Here is a 17,557-nt window from a genome sequence, read left to right as displayed (position 1 = left end):
CATGCTATCAATCCACTTTCATTTAAAAAATTAGAAATATGGTTTGCATACGATTCGAACATGCTACCTCCAGTTTCAATACTAAAGTGTTATGGAGTACAATATAATTGAGCTATGAGTTTACGCATGTTATCTTTGCGAAATTAAATATTAATATAATACAAAAAAAAAAACTTGTACGTGAAAATAATTCAAACATTAATTTCACTAAAGAATATACGGAGTATAACTAATTGTTATTCACGTAATAATGTGGGGCATCATCCGAACACAAACATTAGTCTATCTATACTAATATATTAAAAGACATTTCTAAAAATGCATACGTGTCACGTGGTGCTCTCCCTCAATCATTTCATTCCATCAACTTTCATTTAAAATATTTGAAAAGTGTTCTCCATAAGGCTTGAACTTGAGACATCATGAATAAAATATGAAAGCTTTAACCTTATGCTAGTCAATATTGTATGTTAAACATTAAACATAAAATACGTACTAATAAATGTCGATATAAAATATAAAATTTATGTTGTAATCCGGCGCATTGTCCGAGCCCAAAAACTAGTTATTTATCTAAAACGTGTCCTGCATTTTCGCGTCAAATCAACTATTGTCAATTCTTACATTGAATTATCGCGTCATATCAACTTTTGTCGGCTCCAGTGAAATAAACAAGTGTTCTTCTATGAAATGACCAATTGACCAATTTGGTAAAAAAATGGTAGTTGGGCGACAATTTAGTGATAATAAATGTTTAAGCGACAAATTAGTAAATAAAAAACAATTCAGTGACAATTTTGGTAACAAAATTTAAGTCCGATGATAGTTTGACCCCAAATTCGAACCGAGTGTAGCCCTGAGCAAAACTATCCGAAGATTTAAAAACCCGAAACCCGATCCGGTATCCAATTTGGAAAAGTGGATACCCGAATTTGTGGTACCTAATCCGAAATTCGGGTATTGGATATGGTTACGGATATCGTTTTACAAATGATGGGTACCCGATAACAATCCGAAAAGCCGTTTTTAAGTTTTTTCCAATTTAAATATTTTTTCAAGAGCTCAAAATTGTAAATGTTAAATCAATATATAATTTGAGTAAATTGTGATTCACTAGTAATGTAGTCAAAATCATGTGCTAATTGTTGGTGTTTAGTATTGAGTGATATTACAATAATCTAGTTATAAAGTCTATTTTTTTCCAATTGGATATCATAACGGCTACCCCGTATCCGATTCGAAAGATTGGATACCCAAAGTACGGGTACCCGAACTTAACGGTTCAGTTCATGTATATCCATTTTTAGCATTATTGGTTATCGGTTATCCGATCTGATAATGCTATCGGTTCAGGTACCCGACTCGTATTCACCCCTAAATGAATGGACACCACATTTTATCCCTCAAAGTTTTCACTGAGTAGGAAGTACTAAGCTTGCAACTAACCTACTTCTGGTGTACTCCGTAAGGTTTTCAACGTTAGAAACATACTATGTGTAAATTGGCCTATTTGGCCGCTATGAAACCTGATCTCAAATCTCAAATCTCAAGGAGGTTGGCGTAGCGTAATACACCACAGGGGTACCCGCGTCATAAATAACAGGGTTATGTATATACCATTTTACTTATTTATGTACCATTTTCTTATTTATGTACTGTAACATTTTTCTTTTGTATATACCTGTTCTTTTGTTTTTCATGTACCAATTTTTTTTAACGTACCATTGTTCCTTTTAATAGTACCATTTTTTTTTAAAAATTACCATTTTTTTTAAAAAAAAAGTACGTACCATTAAAATTGCTAGTAAAATGTTTTTTTTTACTTTCTCTATTTTATCTTTTTGCCATGTTAGTGATTTTTATTTTATATATCTTTTTGCCGTGTTAGTGATTTTTATATCAAGGTCAATGAGTCCAACACTTTGCTTTCCTACAAAATCTATACTAATATATTAAAAGGCGTTTGTAAGAAAGTATGCAATGCCACATGGCGCCCTCCACTTGGTGATTGGAACCACTAATGACTTATCCACTTGGCTATGCAAATTTACGTGTTATATTTTGCAAACGATATATAATAAAGTGATAGCAAAGAAAGAAAAATGATTTTAATAAAAATATGAGTTAATTATGATTTGTTTTTATTTTTTTTACAGAAAAATAGGCATAGTTACAATTATTCAAGTGATGACTCGGCCTTCGGAACATCGCCCGAGCCCAAAATCTAATTAATTTAATTATAAGGCACAGAAGAATAAAACGCGGGAGTTGGAGAATTCATATGCGTTCTTCTGACGCCGAGGAGATTATTTCTGCTTCATTATAAAGCTAACTTCTTCAATATAAATATATTTTTCCAATTTCCCTTCTTTTTCATCTTACTTTCTTCCGTATTCCTAAAATCAAAATCGTTACATTCATCATAATACATTGAAGAATTTCGCTACCCAGATTTCAACCCTAATTAATCGCTACCCAGATTTCAACCCTAATTAATGGCGGGAGGTAATTTTCGGATGTCTTTTTTATCAAAATTTTATGATCAGTTGATTTTCTTCATAAGTTTTAGTTCGAAATTTATCGATTCTTTTTATAGGGTTCAAAATTGATCAATTCGTCGTCCAGGGTTCGAAATTGATCAATTAGTTGTTTTTTTGTAAGATTTTTTGTTTGTGTGGATGTAACTGTTTTATCAATTCGATCATACTCGTGTAATTTAATTTTTGTACTCATCATTTGAGAAATCGTAAAAGAGAAGAAAACAAAAAGGAAATTCTTTGAATAATATGCGGTTTAGTTGAGGAATTTGTGATTAAGAAATACGGAGTACGATTCAAATCCAAGCGCCTTAAAATAATGCTTGCTTAAACATTTTATTGATTCTCTAATTGGTCGAAGAATAAGCTTCGTGGATTTTTTTTTGTATTACAGTATTTGGATTAATCTTAATTATCATTCAGTATTAAATGGAAATTTGGATTAGTTGATGTTGTTTTTGGCGTTTTGCAATAATCAAATTATGAATAAGCAGGAAGACTTACCCAGAATTTGTACTGATGCTTAATCTTTTTCTATGTACTTTATGGAATAATCATGCTTGCTTTACATGTTCATTAGTTTGTTGTTTGTGAATGTGGTGCTTCCTATTCAAATGGCTGATAACATGTGAGGTATAATTCTCAATTTTGCAGTGTTCGGGCAAGTTTCTGGTTCCTTTGGGGCGTCAAGTGAGTTTGGAAATGCTGCTGGTAATTCGAGCAATCCGTTTGCTATTAATACAACAGGGACTACAAATTTCCCAAGTTTTTCGACCCAAGGGTCAGGCTTTGGGGGTTGTACAACCAATGCATTTGGTGCAACATCTTGTTTGTTCGGGAATGCTAGCAATTTGAGTAACTCGTTTTCCCCTAATTCATCAGGGACTACAAATTTCCCAAGTTTTTCGACCCAAGGGTCAGGCTTTGGGGGTGGTACAGCCGATGTATTTGGAGCAACATCTAGTTCCTTTGTGAATTCAAGCAATCCGACTAACTTGTTTACCCCTAATACAACTGTGACTACAAGTTTTTCAACCCAAGGGCCAGTTTTTGGGGGCAGTACAACCAATGTATTTGGAGCAACATCTAGTTCATTCAATGCTAGCAATTTGAGCAATCATTTTTCCCCTAATACAACGAGGACTACAAATTTCCCAAGTTCTTCAACCCAAGGGTCGGGCTTTGGGAGTGGTACAACCAGTGTATTTGGAGCAACATCTAGTTCGTTTGGCAATGCTAGTAATTTGTTAGCCCCTAATACAGCAGGGACTACAAATTTCACAAGTTTACCGACCCAGAGATCAGTTTTTGGGGGTAGCACAGTCAGTGTGTTTGGAGTGTCATCGTCTTCATTGGGAACATCACGTGAGGGAAATGCTAGCAGTTCGAGTAATCCGTTTTCTCTTCAAAATCAGGGGTCATTTTGGAGTGGTGCGGCCAATGTATTTGGAGCACCATCGTCTTCCTCAAACTTCTGTAAGTGTAGGCATATCCTTCTCCAGCTTTTATTATACTATGTGTAATCAGCTTTTCAATTAAAATACATACTTTGAATAACTCATTACACATCCACAATTGTATTATACTATGTCTTTTAATTTGAAATTTTGAATACAATTGTGGATTGTTCTTTTATGAAAAGAAACTACCTGCCGCTGGAAAATAGAAAAAGAAAGAAACAGTGACTGAATTCTTCTTCTCTATTTTATTGCTCATTGTGTTTATTGTGCCAGCGTTTGGACAAACATCTGGTTCTACCAATTCAAATCATAATGCTTCTCTCAATGCATTTGGGGCTGCTAGCAGTCCGAGTTCCAATCCATTTGCTCCTAGTACATTCGGGACTACTACTTCCCCAAGTTTCACAAGCAACGGATCATTTTTTGGTGGGAATTCAACAGGTGAATTTGGTGTGCGGTCGGCTTCTTCCCCATCCTTCAGTAAGTGCTCGGTGATTCATGCAGGAATTTTTTAATGTATCTGAGGATCATTTTGCTATCTTTTAACAGTTTCCCTTGAAATTCCATATGAATAGTCTATGGTTTTCCATTGTTTGGAATTTTACTATCTGCATATGGGCCAAAAAGAAATTCTGATGTATGTTTAATGATTTTAATTGTCATATTTGTCAATTGTAAGCTCCCGGTGAGATTGTGCTGATATTTTCTGTTTACTTTCGTGTGCCAGCGTTTGGGAAACCAGCTGCTATCTTTAAATCATCAACAGTTGCAACCACAAGCATTGGAAGTCATGGTCCAAACGGCTCTACATCAGGGGGAGCATTTAGAGGGCCATCTTCTTCATGTCTGTTTATGTACCATCTATCAGTGAAGCATTATTTTGTTTTGTTTGAATAACATACTTGTAGAATCTGTTTCCATGAGGAGTTGGTTTTAAATTTTAGTAGTTAGTGTTTTTAAGTATTTCCCATGTTTGATAACTAAGACATCTTCTATCTGCATCCACATTATTGAAAATACTCCTATCTTACTTGGTCCTTTTAGTATAGCAACTGTTAGTGCATATCTTTGATTGCGCTCTCATTATCTGTCGTTTTTTTTCAACGAAGATTTTCCTGGTATAATACCTGTTCAATGTTCCTTTTTTCTTCTTTAATGTGGCAGTGTTTGGACAAGGTTCTGGTTCCTCTGCATCATCAACTTCATTTCTGACTTCTCCTGCCCCCTTCTGTAAGTGTATCATGTCCACTTTCATCTGATTGTCTCCCCTTTCCTCTTTTTGAGTTGGATTTTTTTTTTTTTTATACAGGTGAAGATAGTTTTACTTATTTGGTATTGAATTAATGCTCTTTATCATAGCTTTATGCTGTATGCAGCCTAATCTGAAGACGAATGTCTGGAAAGAGGGCAATTATTGTTAAAATGAGTCTATTAGTTTAATGTGTTGTTTTGCTGAGGATTTCATGAATTTGTATTTGATGGTCATATGGTCCTTTAGGCACTTTGCAATTTCATACTTCGTATTTTACTAATACCAATTTTGGTAATCCGTCTTCTCTATTGGATGATGCGGGTTTGACAAAATGGTAAAATACTGCGGCTGCGGGTTTAACTATATGGTAAATCTTTTCCCCCCAAGGAGAAGATGCAGGTTCAATTCCGGCTGTCCGTTCTAGATTACTACATAAGTTATTATTTTCTGCTGGTACCTGTGCTTTGCTTATTTTTTGCATCTTTTGTCTGGGAAATATGCTGTTGCCTTTTAACATAGATACTGTATACTTGCGGATATAAAAAATGGTAAGTCTTCTCCTTCCCAGGAGAAGATGCGGGTTCGATTCCCGCTATTCGCTCAAGATTATTAAAGAAGTTGTAGTTTTCTGCTGGCTCTTGTGTCTTGCATGTTTTCTGTACCCCTTTGGGTGACACATATCTGCCTTTTCTTTTCACTATGGATACTATAAATTTTCATGCTTCTGCTTCAGATCCTCGTAATTACTTTACTTGTATCTACTTTCTCTGGATATTTCCATGATCATAAGTTTCATTTCAGTGTTTCAATTTGTACAGTTTTTTCTCCCATTTCAAACATCTTACAACTGACGCAAACAATATAATCTTCAATATATACGATTATGCTTTAGGGTTTGGGAATAAAGCAGGTACTTCCGGACCATCTGCAGAGGTTGGGTTTACCAGTAATAAGAGTAACAATGTTGCGGTTATGCCGTTAACTTCAAATTTCCCTGGAACAACGCATGCCAATCTATTTTCAACTTCCAGTTCTGCAGCTTCCTCATCATTACCAGCAGGAGACGGTAGTAAATTTTATTATTGTTATTTTGTTGTCTGCATTAATTTTCAGTATTGAGTACTTTGTCCTTAAACTGTTGGAACTCCTGCACCTATGTTTGGTTCTTTAGCTCCAATTTCATATTCATCATTTTTAGCTTCAAAAAAAAAAAAAAAAAAAAAAATCATACGGAGTATTCATTTACGTGAATAAACAAATCAGTATGGCTATAACTTGGAGTACTAATTTGTAAAATTAAAGAATTTCTGGAATACATTTTGTGACTTATTAGAGTCCTTATAAAATTTCCTTTTGATTGACTGACTGACGTACATTATTGTTTCAAAATTCTAATTAATGGCAAGTGAGAAGATGAAATATAGATTTTGGGTGAGATACTTGTGGTTGGTTTTGGTGATCCTTCAGGAACTCGCGATACAGTAATGTAGAATAACCAGCATTTAGCTAAAAATCTTTACAACCTGAATAATCCATTGGTCCTGAATTCCTGATATGCTGAATATCTGATTTGTATTATAAAGCAATACAACTTCTAAACTTTAAATAGAAATTTGGATTAATCAAAATTATCATTCAACACTTTTGTACTTGGGGTGTGAGGCAATAAAGTTCTCTCATGCATGAACCAAGTATGCTGGAAACTTTGGAGACAATGCCAGATTAGTGAAGGATTGCAGTGATAGTAAATCTACTGCCTTTTTTTTTTTTTTGATAATTAGTAAATCTGCTGCCTAATTGAAGTTGTTTTCCAATCATCAACCTATAAATAAGCAGGAAGACGTTCCAATAAGTTGTACAAATTCTTAGTTTCTTTCTACCCATCATGTATATCATTACCTCATTGCCTTCAACAAGAAAATGAGGGCACGACGAAGAATAAAGTAATTTAATTGGTCCTTTTATTTGCAAGTATGTATCTCATGCATCATTTTTTTGGTCCTTCTGCCTTGGGGACACATGCAACTGCTTCTACATTTAGGTCAGGTAGTAATAAGCCATTTCAAACAATTGTACCTTGTACAACCTCTCCAGATGCATAATTCTTAGTAGTTAATGTTCTTATACTATTTTCCTGTTACAGCTTTGTAATGTTAAATTATGTTAACTTTTTTTTGTGATGTATTCCTGCAACCTTTTTCTGGTCGAAATACAGGATACAGAAATAAACAGTATAAGCATACTATTATAAAGGAAGATTCCAAAAGTTACAAACTAATGTCAGTATCAGGCATGCCTTTTTATGAAAGTAAAAGCCATGAAGAATTGAGATGGGAGGACTATGAGCTGAAATATGGAAGTATGCATCCTTCATTTGTTACAAGTTTTTTTCTACCTTTTGTTCTCTTCTGCATTCCTTGTCACATGTTGCGATCAAATACTTTTTGATTTTGTTTTGGTCCAGGCCAGTGGAATTCAGTTGGTAACCAGGCACAAGAGATTAACAACCAGAAATTAGACTTCTGTCTTCCTTCAGCTACTAGCTCCTTGGATATCCTTAGTCCATCCCCCACAAATATGAGTACTTCTACTTTCTCATTCCCTTGTCTACCTAGTCCAGACCCATCACCAAATCTATCTGCATTTCATGGATGTCACCAAATCACTGCAAGTGTTTTAAATAAACAGCCGCTACAGAATCCTCAGTTACCAACTCAAGATGTAGGACTGCAGCCTAATCACTTATTAGAATCGGTACTAAAAACCCACTCACCGTACAATGGAAATTCAGCGAGCCATACGATTGTAAGTAATACCCTGTACTTTTCTGAATCTTTTATCTCTGCTTTCTTTGTGCTGCTCATCAGGCATTTTTCATCCAATCTAGTTAAAATTTGGATACACGATTTCCTTGTGTGTTGGATTATGTTAATAGTTTTATACTTGTCTCTCAGATGTCTTAATTCCTCGTTTGTAATAGTTTCTTGTTTAATAACCTCCTTTCTTCGTCCCTCATCAGCAAGCACCATCTCTCTGGACAGTACCTCCTGTGAGTCCTGCCTCAACAGGTAGTCTGCAAATGCTGACAATATGATCCAAATGCAAATACTTCGTATATCTTTTGTTTCTGTTTGCAACAGCCAACATCTGTTATACTACGTATATTAGTAACAAGTATTTCCTGCGTATCATTTATCGTCCTTTGTTGTTACCTTCAGGGAATAATGGGGGCGCTTCACTTGATGCTGGTTTACCCCGGATCGGTCTTCAACAACAGTAAGTTCATGTCTTACTTTCACCTCTCACAAAATCTGTTAAATAGAATCATGATTTCCTTTCATGCATTATGCTGCATGCAGTTAAAAAAAGATTAGTTGACTATCCTGGTGGCAATCATCTAATAAACCTACAGGTTGACTGCGCCAGGCAAGGTCATGGACAGCATTATAGCGGTGAAAGATCCTTTCGGATCTGAACCTGCAAGATCCTGGCCATTTTTTGGACACTCTGCCTGTTTGCCATTCGCTCATCCTGGAATCTCGAGCATGCCTGTGAGTATTTCCACGCAATTCACATTGGAAACAAGTGACTTTGTGATTCTCTTTATATTGCAAGATTTTCTCTTAGATGTTTCACGAGCTTCATTATCATGCCAAATAGGTGTCTAATAAACCTGCAAAAACTAGAGGCTCATCTTATTTTACATCAAGGCACCATTCACTCAAGCCGTTGGCATTGCATGTCAGGAAATATCATCCTAGCACTGATGGTCCAAAGGTGAGGGAGATGTTATGTTAGAATGGTTTTAATTTATTGTCTCTGTTTTTTTCCTTTTCCGTTCCCCTGTCAAAGTCTTAGTTTCTGTTGATTATCTAATCTAGGTGCCATTCTTTGATCCGGCTGATGATATTCAATATACAAGCAAGGCATATAGTTATATAGTTCCGAGGGAGAATCCCAGGTCAGTAATTGCTGCTTCCACTGGCCCGACCCATGTCAGTGCTCCCGAAAACGAGGCATCTCCGCTGAATCATTCATCTGCTGTGGATTATGAGGAGTGTAAGTCATATATTCTTGATCCTTTTGTGTTAGGCCATAAAATATGTAGTTAGATGGGCCTAATGAATAGGCCTAGTATATTGTAATTACGTGTATATATACACCCCTAAACAGAAATACAAGGCAAGGGAAAACACTTTCCTAACATGGTATCGGAGCAAAATTAAAACCCTAAACCTAAAACCCATTTTTTTCTCTCTCTCTCTCTCACATCTCACGTACTGCTGCTATTATGGACGACGGCAAAATTGATCCCTCATCTCCGTTTTACCTGGGCGCGGGTGATCAGGAACCTAATTACTCACGTAGTTTTGAAGGGCAATAAGAATTACCTTGCTTGGTCTAGGGCGATCACTCTGTCCCTAGGTTCTCGCCGGAAAATTGGGTTTGTTGATGGCACCATTACCAAACCTACAGACAAGAAAAAGCTACTAGATTGGGTCGCGGTTAACTCCATGTTCGTTTCATGGATTTTGAAGACCGTGGATGCGAACGTAGCCTCGACAATTCCGTATTTTGATGAAGCCCGAAAACTGTGGGAATATTTGACGAAGCGATACCGCAAGGCTAATGGCCCACGCCTTCAGCAATTGCGTGCCGCCATTATTGCTTGCAAGCAAACGAAGGGGATGGGTCTTGCGGAGTATTATGCGACCTTAATGGGGTTGTTCGATGATCTTAACCAACTCAAGCCCCCACATGGCTGTGAGTGTGGCGAATGCAAGTGCGGAGTAGTCGGGAAATACGCGGCTGACAAGGAAGAAGAAAGGTTGCATCAATTCTTAACAGGAGTGGACGACGACCTATATGCGGTTGTTCGCTCCAACCTCTTGTCTCAACAACCTCCGGCTGATCTTGACCATGCTTATGCGACATTGCTTCAAGAGGAGGACTCGCGTGGTCCAGCTCAGTCAAGTCTTGAAGGCACTCATGTTTTTGCTGTACAGACTGAACGGTGGAAAGGAAGTGTGGAGCGGCGTGATAAATCAAAGTTGCATTGTTCCTATTGTCAGAAAACGGGTCACGATAACTCCTCGTGCTTCAAACTTCATGGTTATCCGGAGTGGTGGCCGGATAAGACTCGTGTTGGCAAGGGGAATGGTTCGGAGGGAGGTGTTGTACTTGACCGTAGCCGACCACCTGTGCGAGCTAATGCTGTCGGCCACGGTGTAGGGGACTTGGCTGGGGCTGGCTTGACAAGTGCGAACACCAGCAGCGGGGATGGCAGTAGCAGCGTACCTTCGGCTACACTAGCCGATCTCAAGCCCGAACACATTCAGCTCCTGCTCAATTTGGTAAATAAGTCTCCACAGGACACGATGATTGGTGAGTCTTCTACTATGTCATGGATTCTTGACACCGGTGCTTCAAACCACGTTACTGGCAATGACTCCTGTTTACTTGATGCTATATCTATTGCACCCCACCCCGTTGGGCTTCCTAACGGCTCACAGGCTTTCGCCACCAAGGAGGGCCGAGTTGTCCTGTCAGACGCTCTAGTCTTGGAACATGTTTTATTTGTTCCTTCCTTACATTGCAATTTACTTTCGGTGTCGCAAATGATTGATGACTCGCATTGTACTGTACAATTCACTAACACTTTATGTGCTATACAGGACCAACGATCGGGGAGCCTGATTGGAGCCGGTGAACGTTTGGATGGACTTTACTACTTTCGGAGGATCCCTACAGTATGTGCGGTGACGGTACCGGGAGTTTCAGATTTTGAGCTTTGGCATAGGAGAATGGGACATCCGTCTGATCGTGTTGTCAAGTTAGTACCTGCAGTTAGTGATAGTGTTGGTCGTAAAAGTTTGAATAAAGCTTGTGATGTTTGTCCTCAAGCGAAACAATCTCGTCTTTCATTTCCTAATAGTGATAGTAGAGCTAGTCGTAATTTTGAAATGATTCATTGTGATTTATGGGGGTCGTATCGAACTCCTTCTAGTTGTGGTGCACAATATTTCTTAACATTGGTTGATGATTTTTCACGTGGAGTTTGGGTTTATTTATTGAAATCTAAAACTGAGGTTTATTCCGCATTCTGTTCTTTTTTTTTCCATGATTGAACGGCAATTTGAGACATCTGTTAAGATTGTCCGGAGTGATAACGGAACCGAATTCAAATGCATGCTTCCTTATTTTGATAAGTCTGGAATTATTTTTGAAACATCTTGTGTTGGTACTCCGCAACAGAATGGTCGAGTTGAGCGGAAACACCAACATATCTTAAATGTTGCTCGTGCTCTAATGTTCCAAGGGAACCTTCCTGTTCGGTTTTGGGGTGAATGTGTTCTTGGTGCAGTCTACTTGATTAACCGTACTCCATCTCGATTGTTGAAAAATAAAACTCCTTACGAACTGTTGTTTGGAAAAGAACCTAGTTTGATAATTTGAACGTCTTTGGGTGTCTTGGGTATGCTCATAATCAAAAAACAAATGGTGACAAATTTGCTTCACGGAGTCGGAAATGTGTTTTTGTGGGTTACCCTCATGGAAAAAAGGGGTGGAAAATGTACGATCTTGTAACGGGTGAAATCTTCGTGTCTCGGGATGTTGTGTTTCATGAAACCGAATTTCCATTTCTCAATGATGAGTTACTTACAAATGCAGCAACTCCTAATATGGGAAGTGAGAATAATGTTGGGGTGGATATGGATTTTTTGTTGGACTTAGAATCTGTTTTGGACGTCCATGAGGACATCGCTGCCAGCCGCGACGAGGAAGACCAGGTCCGTACCAATGAGGTGCCGCACACTCCCATGTCTGCATCACCCTCTCACACGACCACCATGCCTAGCCCAGCGTCTTCCTGCTCCTCTGGCCACACTACGCCTACGGGTAGTATAGTGGCCACGCCTACTGCTACTCCTGTTCTACCGTCCCCTGAGTGTGCTCCGGGCAGCAGCTCGCCCGCAACTATTGCCTTAGGTTGTGGTCTTCGGGAACGTAAACCCCCTGGTTGGCACCGAGATTATGTTGCACATACTGTACCCACAAGTCCATGTAGCAGTTCATTGTTGCCTCCTAGCTCCTCAGGTATTCCCTATCCTATAGCACACTTTGTGAATTGTAATAATTTTTCAATGCGACACCGTACTTTTCTTGCAGCTGTAATGGCAGGTCTTGAACCCCGTACTTTTAATGAGGCCATGAAGCATCCAGGTTGGAGGGAAGCTATGGAAAAGGAGGTTGATGCGTTGGAAGATAATGAAACCTGGGTAATGGAAGAACTACCTCTGGGTAAGAAGGCTCTTGGGTGTCGTTGGGTCTATAAAATTAAATTTCATGCTGATGGGAAGATAGAACGGCTTAAAGCACGCCTAGTCATCTTTGGGAACCATCAAGTTGAGGGGATTGATTATAATGAGACGTTTCCCCCGTAGCAAAGATGGTCACCGTTCGTGCTTTCTTGGGCGTGGCGGCCGCCAAGAACTGGGAACTTCATCAGATGGACGTCCACAACGCCTTCTTACATGGGGACCTTGATGAGGAGGTCTACATGAAACCTCCCCCCGGCTACCGTGGTAATAAAGAAGGGATGGTGTGTCGTCTGAAAAAGTCTTTATATGGCCTCCGTCAAGCTCCTAGGTGTTGGTTTGCCAAGCTAGCAGGCTCTCTCAAACGGTACGGTTTCTCTCAATCATATTTCGATTACTCACCATGGTATAAAAACTCGCCCGAGTTAACTCGTATCGCCCGAGTTAACTCGGATTTTGAGTTTGCCGATCCGAGATATGCCGATTTATCACGCCCTTTTACAAAAGAGCGATATTTCGCCCGATTCGACCGATACGGTCAAAAATCGGCCGAGACAAGCGATATCACTCACGAGTCGACCGCATCCTAGAGAATTAGTAGATAAAAGGAAAAATAAAACGAATAAGAAGAAGAACCAAATTCACGATCGAACGTGATGAACTAGATGGTAGATCGGACTATCTGAGAACCTAAAGAGTTTGTATTTATTGAGTACTGCTTGATTTAGTTTTTGGTTTCTATGAGGTTGAAAACTTGAAACTTGAAGCTTCTTCGATAATGGAGACCGCGTTTTGAAGAAGATGAAGAACAGAAGAAGGCATGTTATTTTTGTATTTCTCACATGCGTCTCTCTCCACTGGCTGAGTCTTTATTTTTTTTTCTTTTAACTTTTTTGGTCAAATTTATTTATTTATTTATGAGACCAGCTGACAGCTGTTAGAGTCTTTTAAAAAAAGGTTACAGCTGTTTTTTTGGCAGGAAAGGTTACAACTGTTAAGCTGTAGAGTACTAGAGTGTTAGTAACAGAACGTTTGGTGACCTTTCCCCTTATATTAATCTTTTAATATTATATTTTTCTTTTATTTATTATATTTGTGTAAAACTAGCTGTTTTTTTTAGTAGGGTATGTATTTCGTTATATAAAAAATAAGAGAAGTACCATATATTTCTTTCTTTGTTTTTTTCTTTATCAATTTTTCTTTTCCAGAATTTTTTTCAAAATTAAATTTCGTCCGTTATCCGATACGCGACAACCGCAACCGTTCCGTTACCGCATCACCGCGACGATACCGCAACCGCGACCGATACCGCATTTTCAATCTATGTTACTCACTCTTTACTTTGTCTCACGGCGCAATACAACTTAGTGTGCTGGTCTATGTGGACGACTTGATTATTTCGGGGAATGATTCTTCCGCAATTACAGCTTTTAAGAAGTATCTGGGTGATTGTTTTCACATGAAAGACTTGGGGTTGTTGAAATACTTTCTTGGTATTGAGGTTGCCCGGAGTCCGGAAGGTCTTTTTCTATGCCAACGGAAGTATACTCTTGATATTATTGCTGAAGCAGGTATGCTAGGGGCACGTCCGGCTGGGTTTCCCATCGAGCAAAACCATACTCTGGCTCTTGCGGTTGGTCCGACTATCGACGACCCAGAAATGTATAGACGGCTTGTGGGTCGCCTAATATATCTCTCCTTTACCCGCCCGGATTTGGCCTACACTGTGCATATTTTGGCACAATTTATGCAAAATCCCCGGCAGGAGCATTGGGATGCGGCTCTTCGTACTGTTCGCTATTTGAAGGGGTGTCCGGGTCAGGGTATCTTATTACGTGCAGACTGTAACTTACAGCTAACGGGTTGGTGTGATTCGGATTGGGCCAGTTGTCCTTTAACCAGACGTTCGCTTACAGGTTGGTTAGTGTTTCTCGGCTCTTCTCCGATCTCTTGGAAAACTAAGAAACAACACACCGTCTCTCGATCGTCTGCGGAAGCCGAGTATAGGTCCATGGTTGCGGTTACGTCCGAATTAAAGTGGCTCAAAGCTCTACTCGAAGGCTTAGGGGTCGCGCATCCCCGCGCAATGTCATTGTTCTGCGACAGCAAATCCGCTTTGCATATTGCCCAGAATCCGGTTTTCCACGAACGTACGAAACATATCGAGATTGATTGTCACTACGTTCGGGACGCTATACAGGAAGGGATTATTGACACTACTCATGTGACGACGGGCGAACAACTTGCTGATATTTTCACTAAAGCCTTGGGAAAGCGACAATTTTTGTATTTGCTAGCCAAGTTGGGCATTTGTGATTTGCATGCTCCAACTTGAGGAGGGGTGTTAGGCCATAAAATATGTAGTTAGATGGGCCTAATGAATAGGCCTAGTATATTGTAATTACGTGTATATATACACCCCTAAACAGAAATACAAGGCAAGGGAAAACACTTTCCTAACATTTTGCATTGCACAATCAAGTACTGGTACTTCGGCCTACCTTGTTCTCTTTCTTTAGGAGCTTTCCCGAGTTTTTGTCTACCTTGTTCTTAGATCTTTAGAAGAATGACATGCCAGAATGTCATTCGCAGATATATGTACATATATATCTCCTCAATCTTTTGATGCATCATACATGTCCACTATATACGAAACCAAGGTATAAACGGGAATTAACAATAGTTCAGAAACTACCTATTGATAGTCCCATGGAAAATTGGAACAAGAAAGGTAATTCTAAAGACGGGGAAAACAGTTTCGAGTAAAATCAACACAAGATTGGTTGTTTACTGCTGATTTTGACTTGTTTTATTTCTAGGGGTGACTTATTTGTTACGTGTCACAATAAATTTATTTCTAGTATTATGGATTTTCTGTTTTTCAATATTTTTCCTGTTACCTGTAATCATTTCACTTAGTTTAGTGATGTTTGTTTCATTTGTTTCAGGTAGAGACAATGCTAAGAAAGCACAAATCAGCAGTTCCGCACTCAACTCTCACAAAGATGATTTTTCTGACAATGCAAAAGAGATGAACGAGTTGTTGATTCCAAAGCTTCAACGCGCTGATTATTACACAGAGCCCAAAATTGAGATGTTAGCATCAATTGAAATATCTAATCCAGGATTTTGCTGCCGTGTAAAGGACTTCGTAGTGGGACGAAATGACTATGGTTGGGTGAAGTTTCATGGGGAGACAAATGTAGTTAGACTAAACCTTGACTCACTCGTTGAGTTCAATTATAGAGAGGTGATAGTGTATGCTGATGAAGATGAGAAGCCTCCAGTTGGACAAGGCCTTAACAAGTCAGCTGAAGTTACTCTCCTAAACGTTAAATGCGTTGACAAGACTGGAAAAGAGTATACCAGTGGGAAAATGGTTGAAAAATACATTGAGAAGCTGAAGCAGGTGGCTCAGAAGCAAGGTGCTGAGTTTGTCTCCTACGATCCTGTTAAAGGAGAGTGGAAGTTTTGCGTACAGCATTTTTAGTCACAGTATAAATTACCAGTATTTAATTTTCTTAGTTTCAGAATTTCGACTACCTTAACTGGTTGTTTATAGGTTAATTAATAATAAGTATGGTTTTTTTTTCAAAGGTCTTGAAAGTTGATGATGTGTCAAACACGAGCGATCAAATACTAAACAATTCCGCTTGTATGGACCCGGCCCACCATAAGGTTACCATGGACCAGGGTAATTAAGTAATTTTGCAGCGCTGATTAGGATGTACCGTTTGAAATCACGTGATCCAAAATAACAGAATGCGAGAAACCCTAAAATTGAAATCTCTCTCCTCCAGCAGCAGCTTCTCTCTCCTCCAGCAGCTTCTCTCTCCTCCAACAGCTTCTCTCTCTTCGAGCTTCAACAATGGAGGACGATTTAATCGATTTGAATATCGATTTAAATCGCGCAATAGAAGAGAAATTGTATAATCATGACGGTAATATTCGAATCCTAATAACTACGAAGAATTATAGTAACTTTCTGTAACGCCCCGACTTTTCGGCTCCTTAATTATCGGTAATAAACCGCACTTAATTGATCATTAGCAGCGGAATTAGGCCTAATTAATCCTGGGACCTGTGGGTATGGGCCCACAAATAAAATAATCCTTAATAACATTCCATAAATAATACAACTTTCCCAAAAATTAATATAAATCATTATTCTTATAACAACCTCAGTAACATGATTTCCATAATAAATAAATTCTCGTCTCGATATCTCCATAATAAATAACCAACTCCAGTAATAACTCTCATTTGAGCAACTTGAGTTCCTTAATCGAACCTGTACATCATCGAAAAAATAGAAAACAGGAAAAACACAGAAAATACAAAAATGAGTGGAAAACTCAGTAATATTACTCCAGCCCGTCAAAACGGTTTTATTTTGAAAATCATTTGGCACATATCAATCATTAACATTTATTGTTCGGAAATAACTAACTCAATCTCGTTATCTTGAAAACTGTGTCGGCAAGGAATCATTTCCTTTACAACTCATTGGCAAGTACAGGCTTTGGCGGGACTTTTCTTACATCTTTTCAGGGGGGAACTGTTTCCCTTTAACTTTAACTTTGACTTTAACTTACCTCCACCTGTAACTTGCCCATTTACTAGTTCAGTTCACTTTTCCAGGCCGACAAAAGCAACATCGTCTTTAAATATCATAATTATTTCCGAACAACGTCTTTAACATCATAAAATAATAAAATACTTTAACATATCATCATGATCATAATCATAAATATAAACATATATCATATCATTTAGCACATAAATCACATAAAAATCATGTAGTCTCACATAGTACACATACGGACATAAACATAATTACTGGACATAAGTATTACATAACGTATACGGACATGTAGAATAAAATGCTAGACATAATAATTACAGTAACATAATATAATACTTTTATATACGGACATATAAACATAATTGCTAGACATAATAGTTACCTCGGTCGTAAAAATCCGAATG

The 17,557-nt window shown here is 38.4% G+C and overlaps 1 protein-coding gene across 3 annotated transcripts; it reads left to right on the top strand.

The window, feature by feature from the left end:
* The first annotated feature begins 2,282 nt into the window (after positions 1-2,282).
* Positions 2,283-16,164, top strand: LOC110788859 (nuclear pore complex protein NUP98B). 3 transcript variants are annotated; one of them, XR_008923567.1, is made up of 15 exons: positions 2,283-2,505; positions 3,192-4,013; positions 4,271-4,477; positions 4,725-4,841; positions 5,162-5,227; positions 6,142-6,315; positions 7,465-7,608; positions 7,714-8,054; positions 8,269-8,317; positions 8,468-8,525; positions 8,662-8,800; positions 8,910-9,026; positions 9,131-9,308; positions 10,925-12,935; positions 15,517-15,654. XR_008923567.1 is itself a non-coding variant. In XM_056831696.1 (14 exons), exons 1-14 carry the CDS (start codon positions 2,496-2,498, stop codon positions 16,056-16,058), a joined length of 2,964 nt encoding a protein of 987 aa, XP_056687674.1. In that variant the 5' UTR covers positions 2,284-2,495; the 3' UTR covers positions 16,059-16,164. The 3 variants fall into 3 exon arrangements, 1 of the variants encoding a protein (XP_056687674.1); XR_008923568.1 differs by having other exon boundaries at positions 10,925-11,082; positions 15,517-15,651; XM_056831696.1 differs by lacking the exon at positions 10,925-12,935 and having other exon boundaries at positions 2,284-2,505; positions 15,517-16,164.
* The last annotated feature ends 1,393 nt before the right edge of the window (positions 16,165-17,557 follow it).

The sequence above is a fragment of the Spinacia oleracea genome, chromosome 6 (genome assembly GCF_020520425.1).
Source record: "Spinacia oleracea cultivar Varoflay chromosome 6, BTI_SOV_V1, whole genome shotgun sequence".
Taxonomy (NCBI): Eukaryota; Viridiplantae; Streptophyta; class Magnoliopsida; order Caryophyllales; family Amaranthaceae; genus Spinacia; species Spinacia oleracea.
This window is presented reverse-complemented; position numbering and strand designations above follow the sequence as displayed.

Bases quoted from the DNA above. Each gene is read 5' to 3' on its own strand.
- LOC110788859 (XM_056831696.1), top strand. The intron at 4,014-4,270 runs GTAAGTGTAGGC...TTATTGTGCCAG, and splicing joins ATCGTCTTCCTCAAACTTCT to CGTTTGGACAAACATCTGGT. The intron at 4,842-5,161 runs GTCTGTTTATGT...TTAATGTGGCAG, and splicing joins TAGAGGGCCATCTTCTTCAT to TGTTTGGACAAGGTTCTGGT.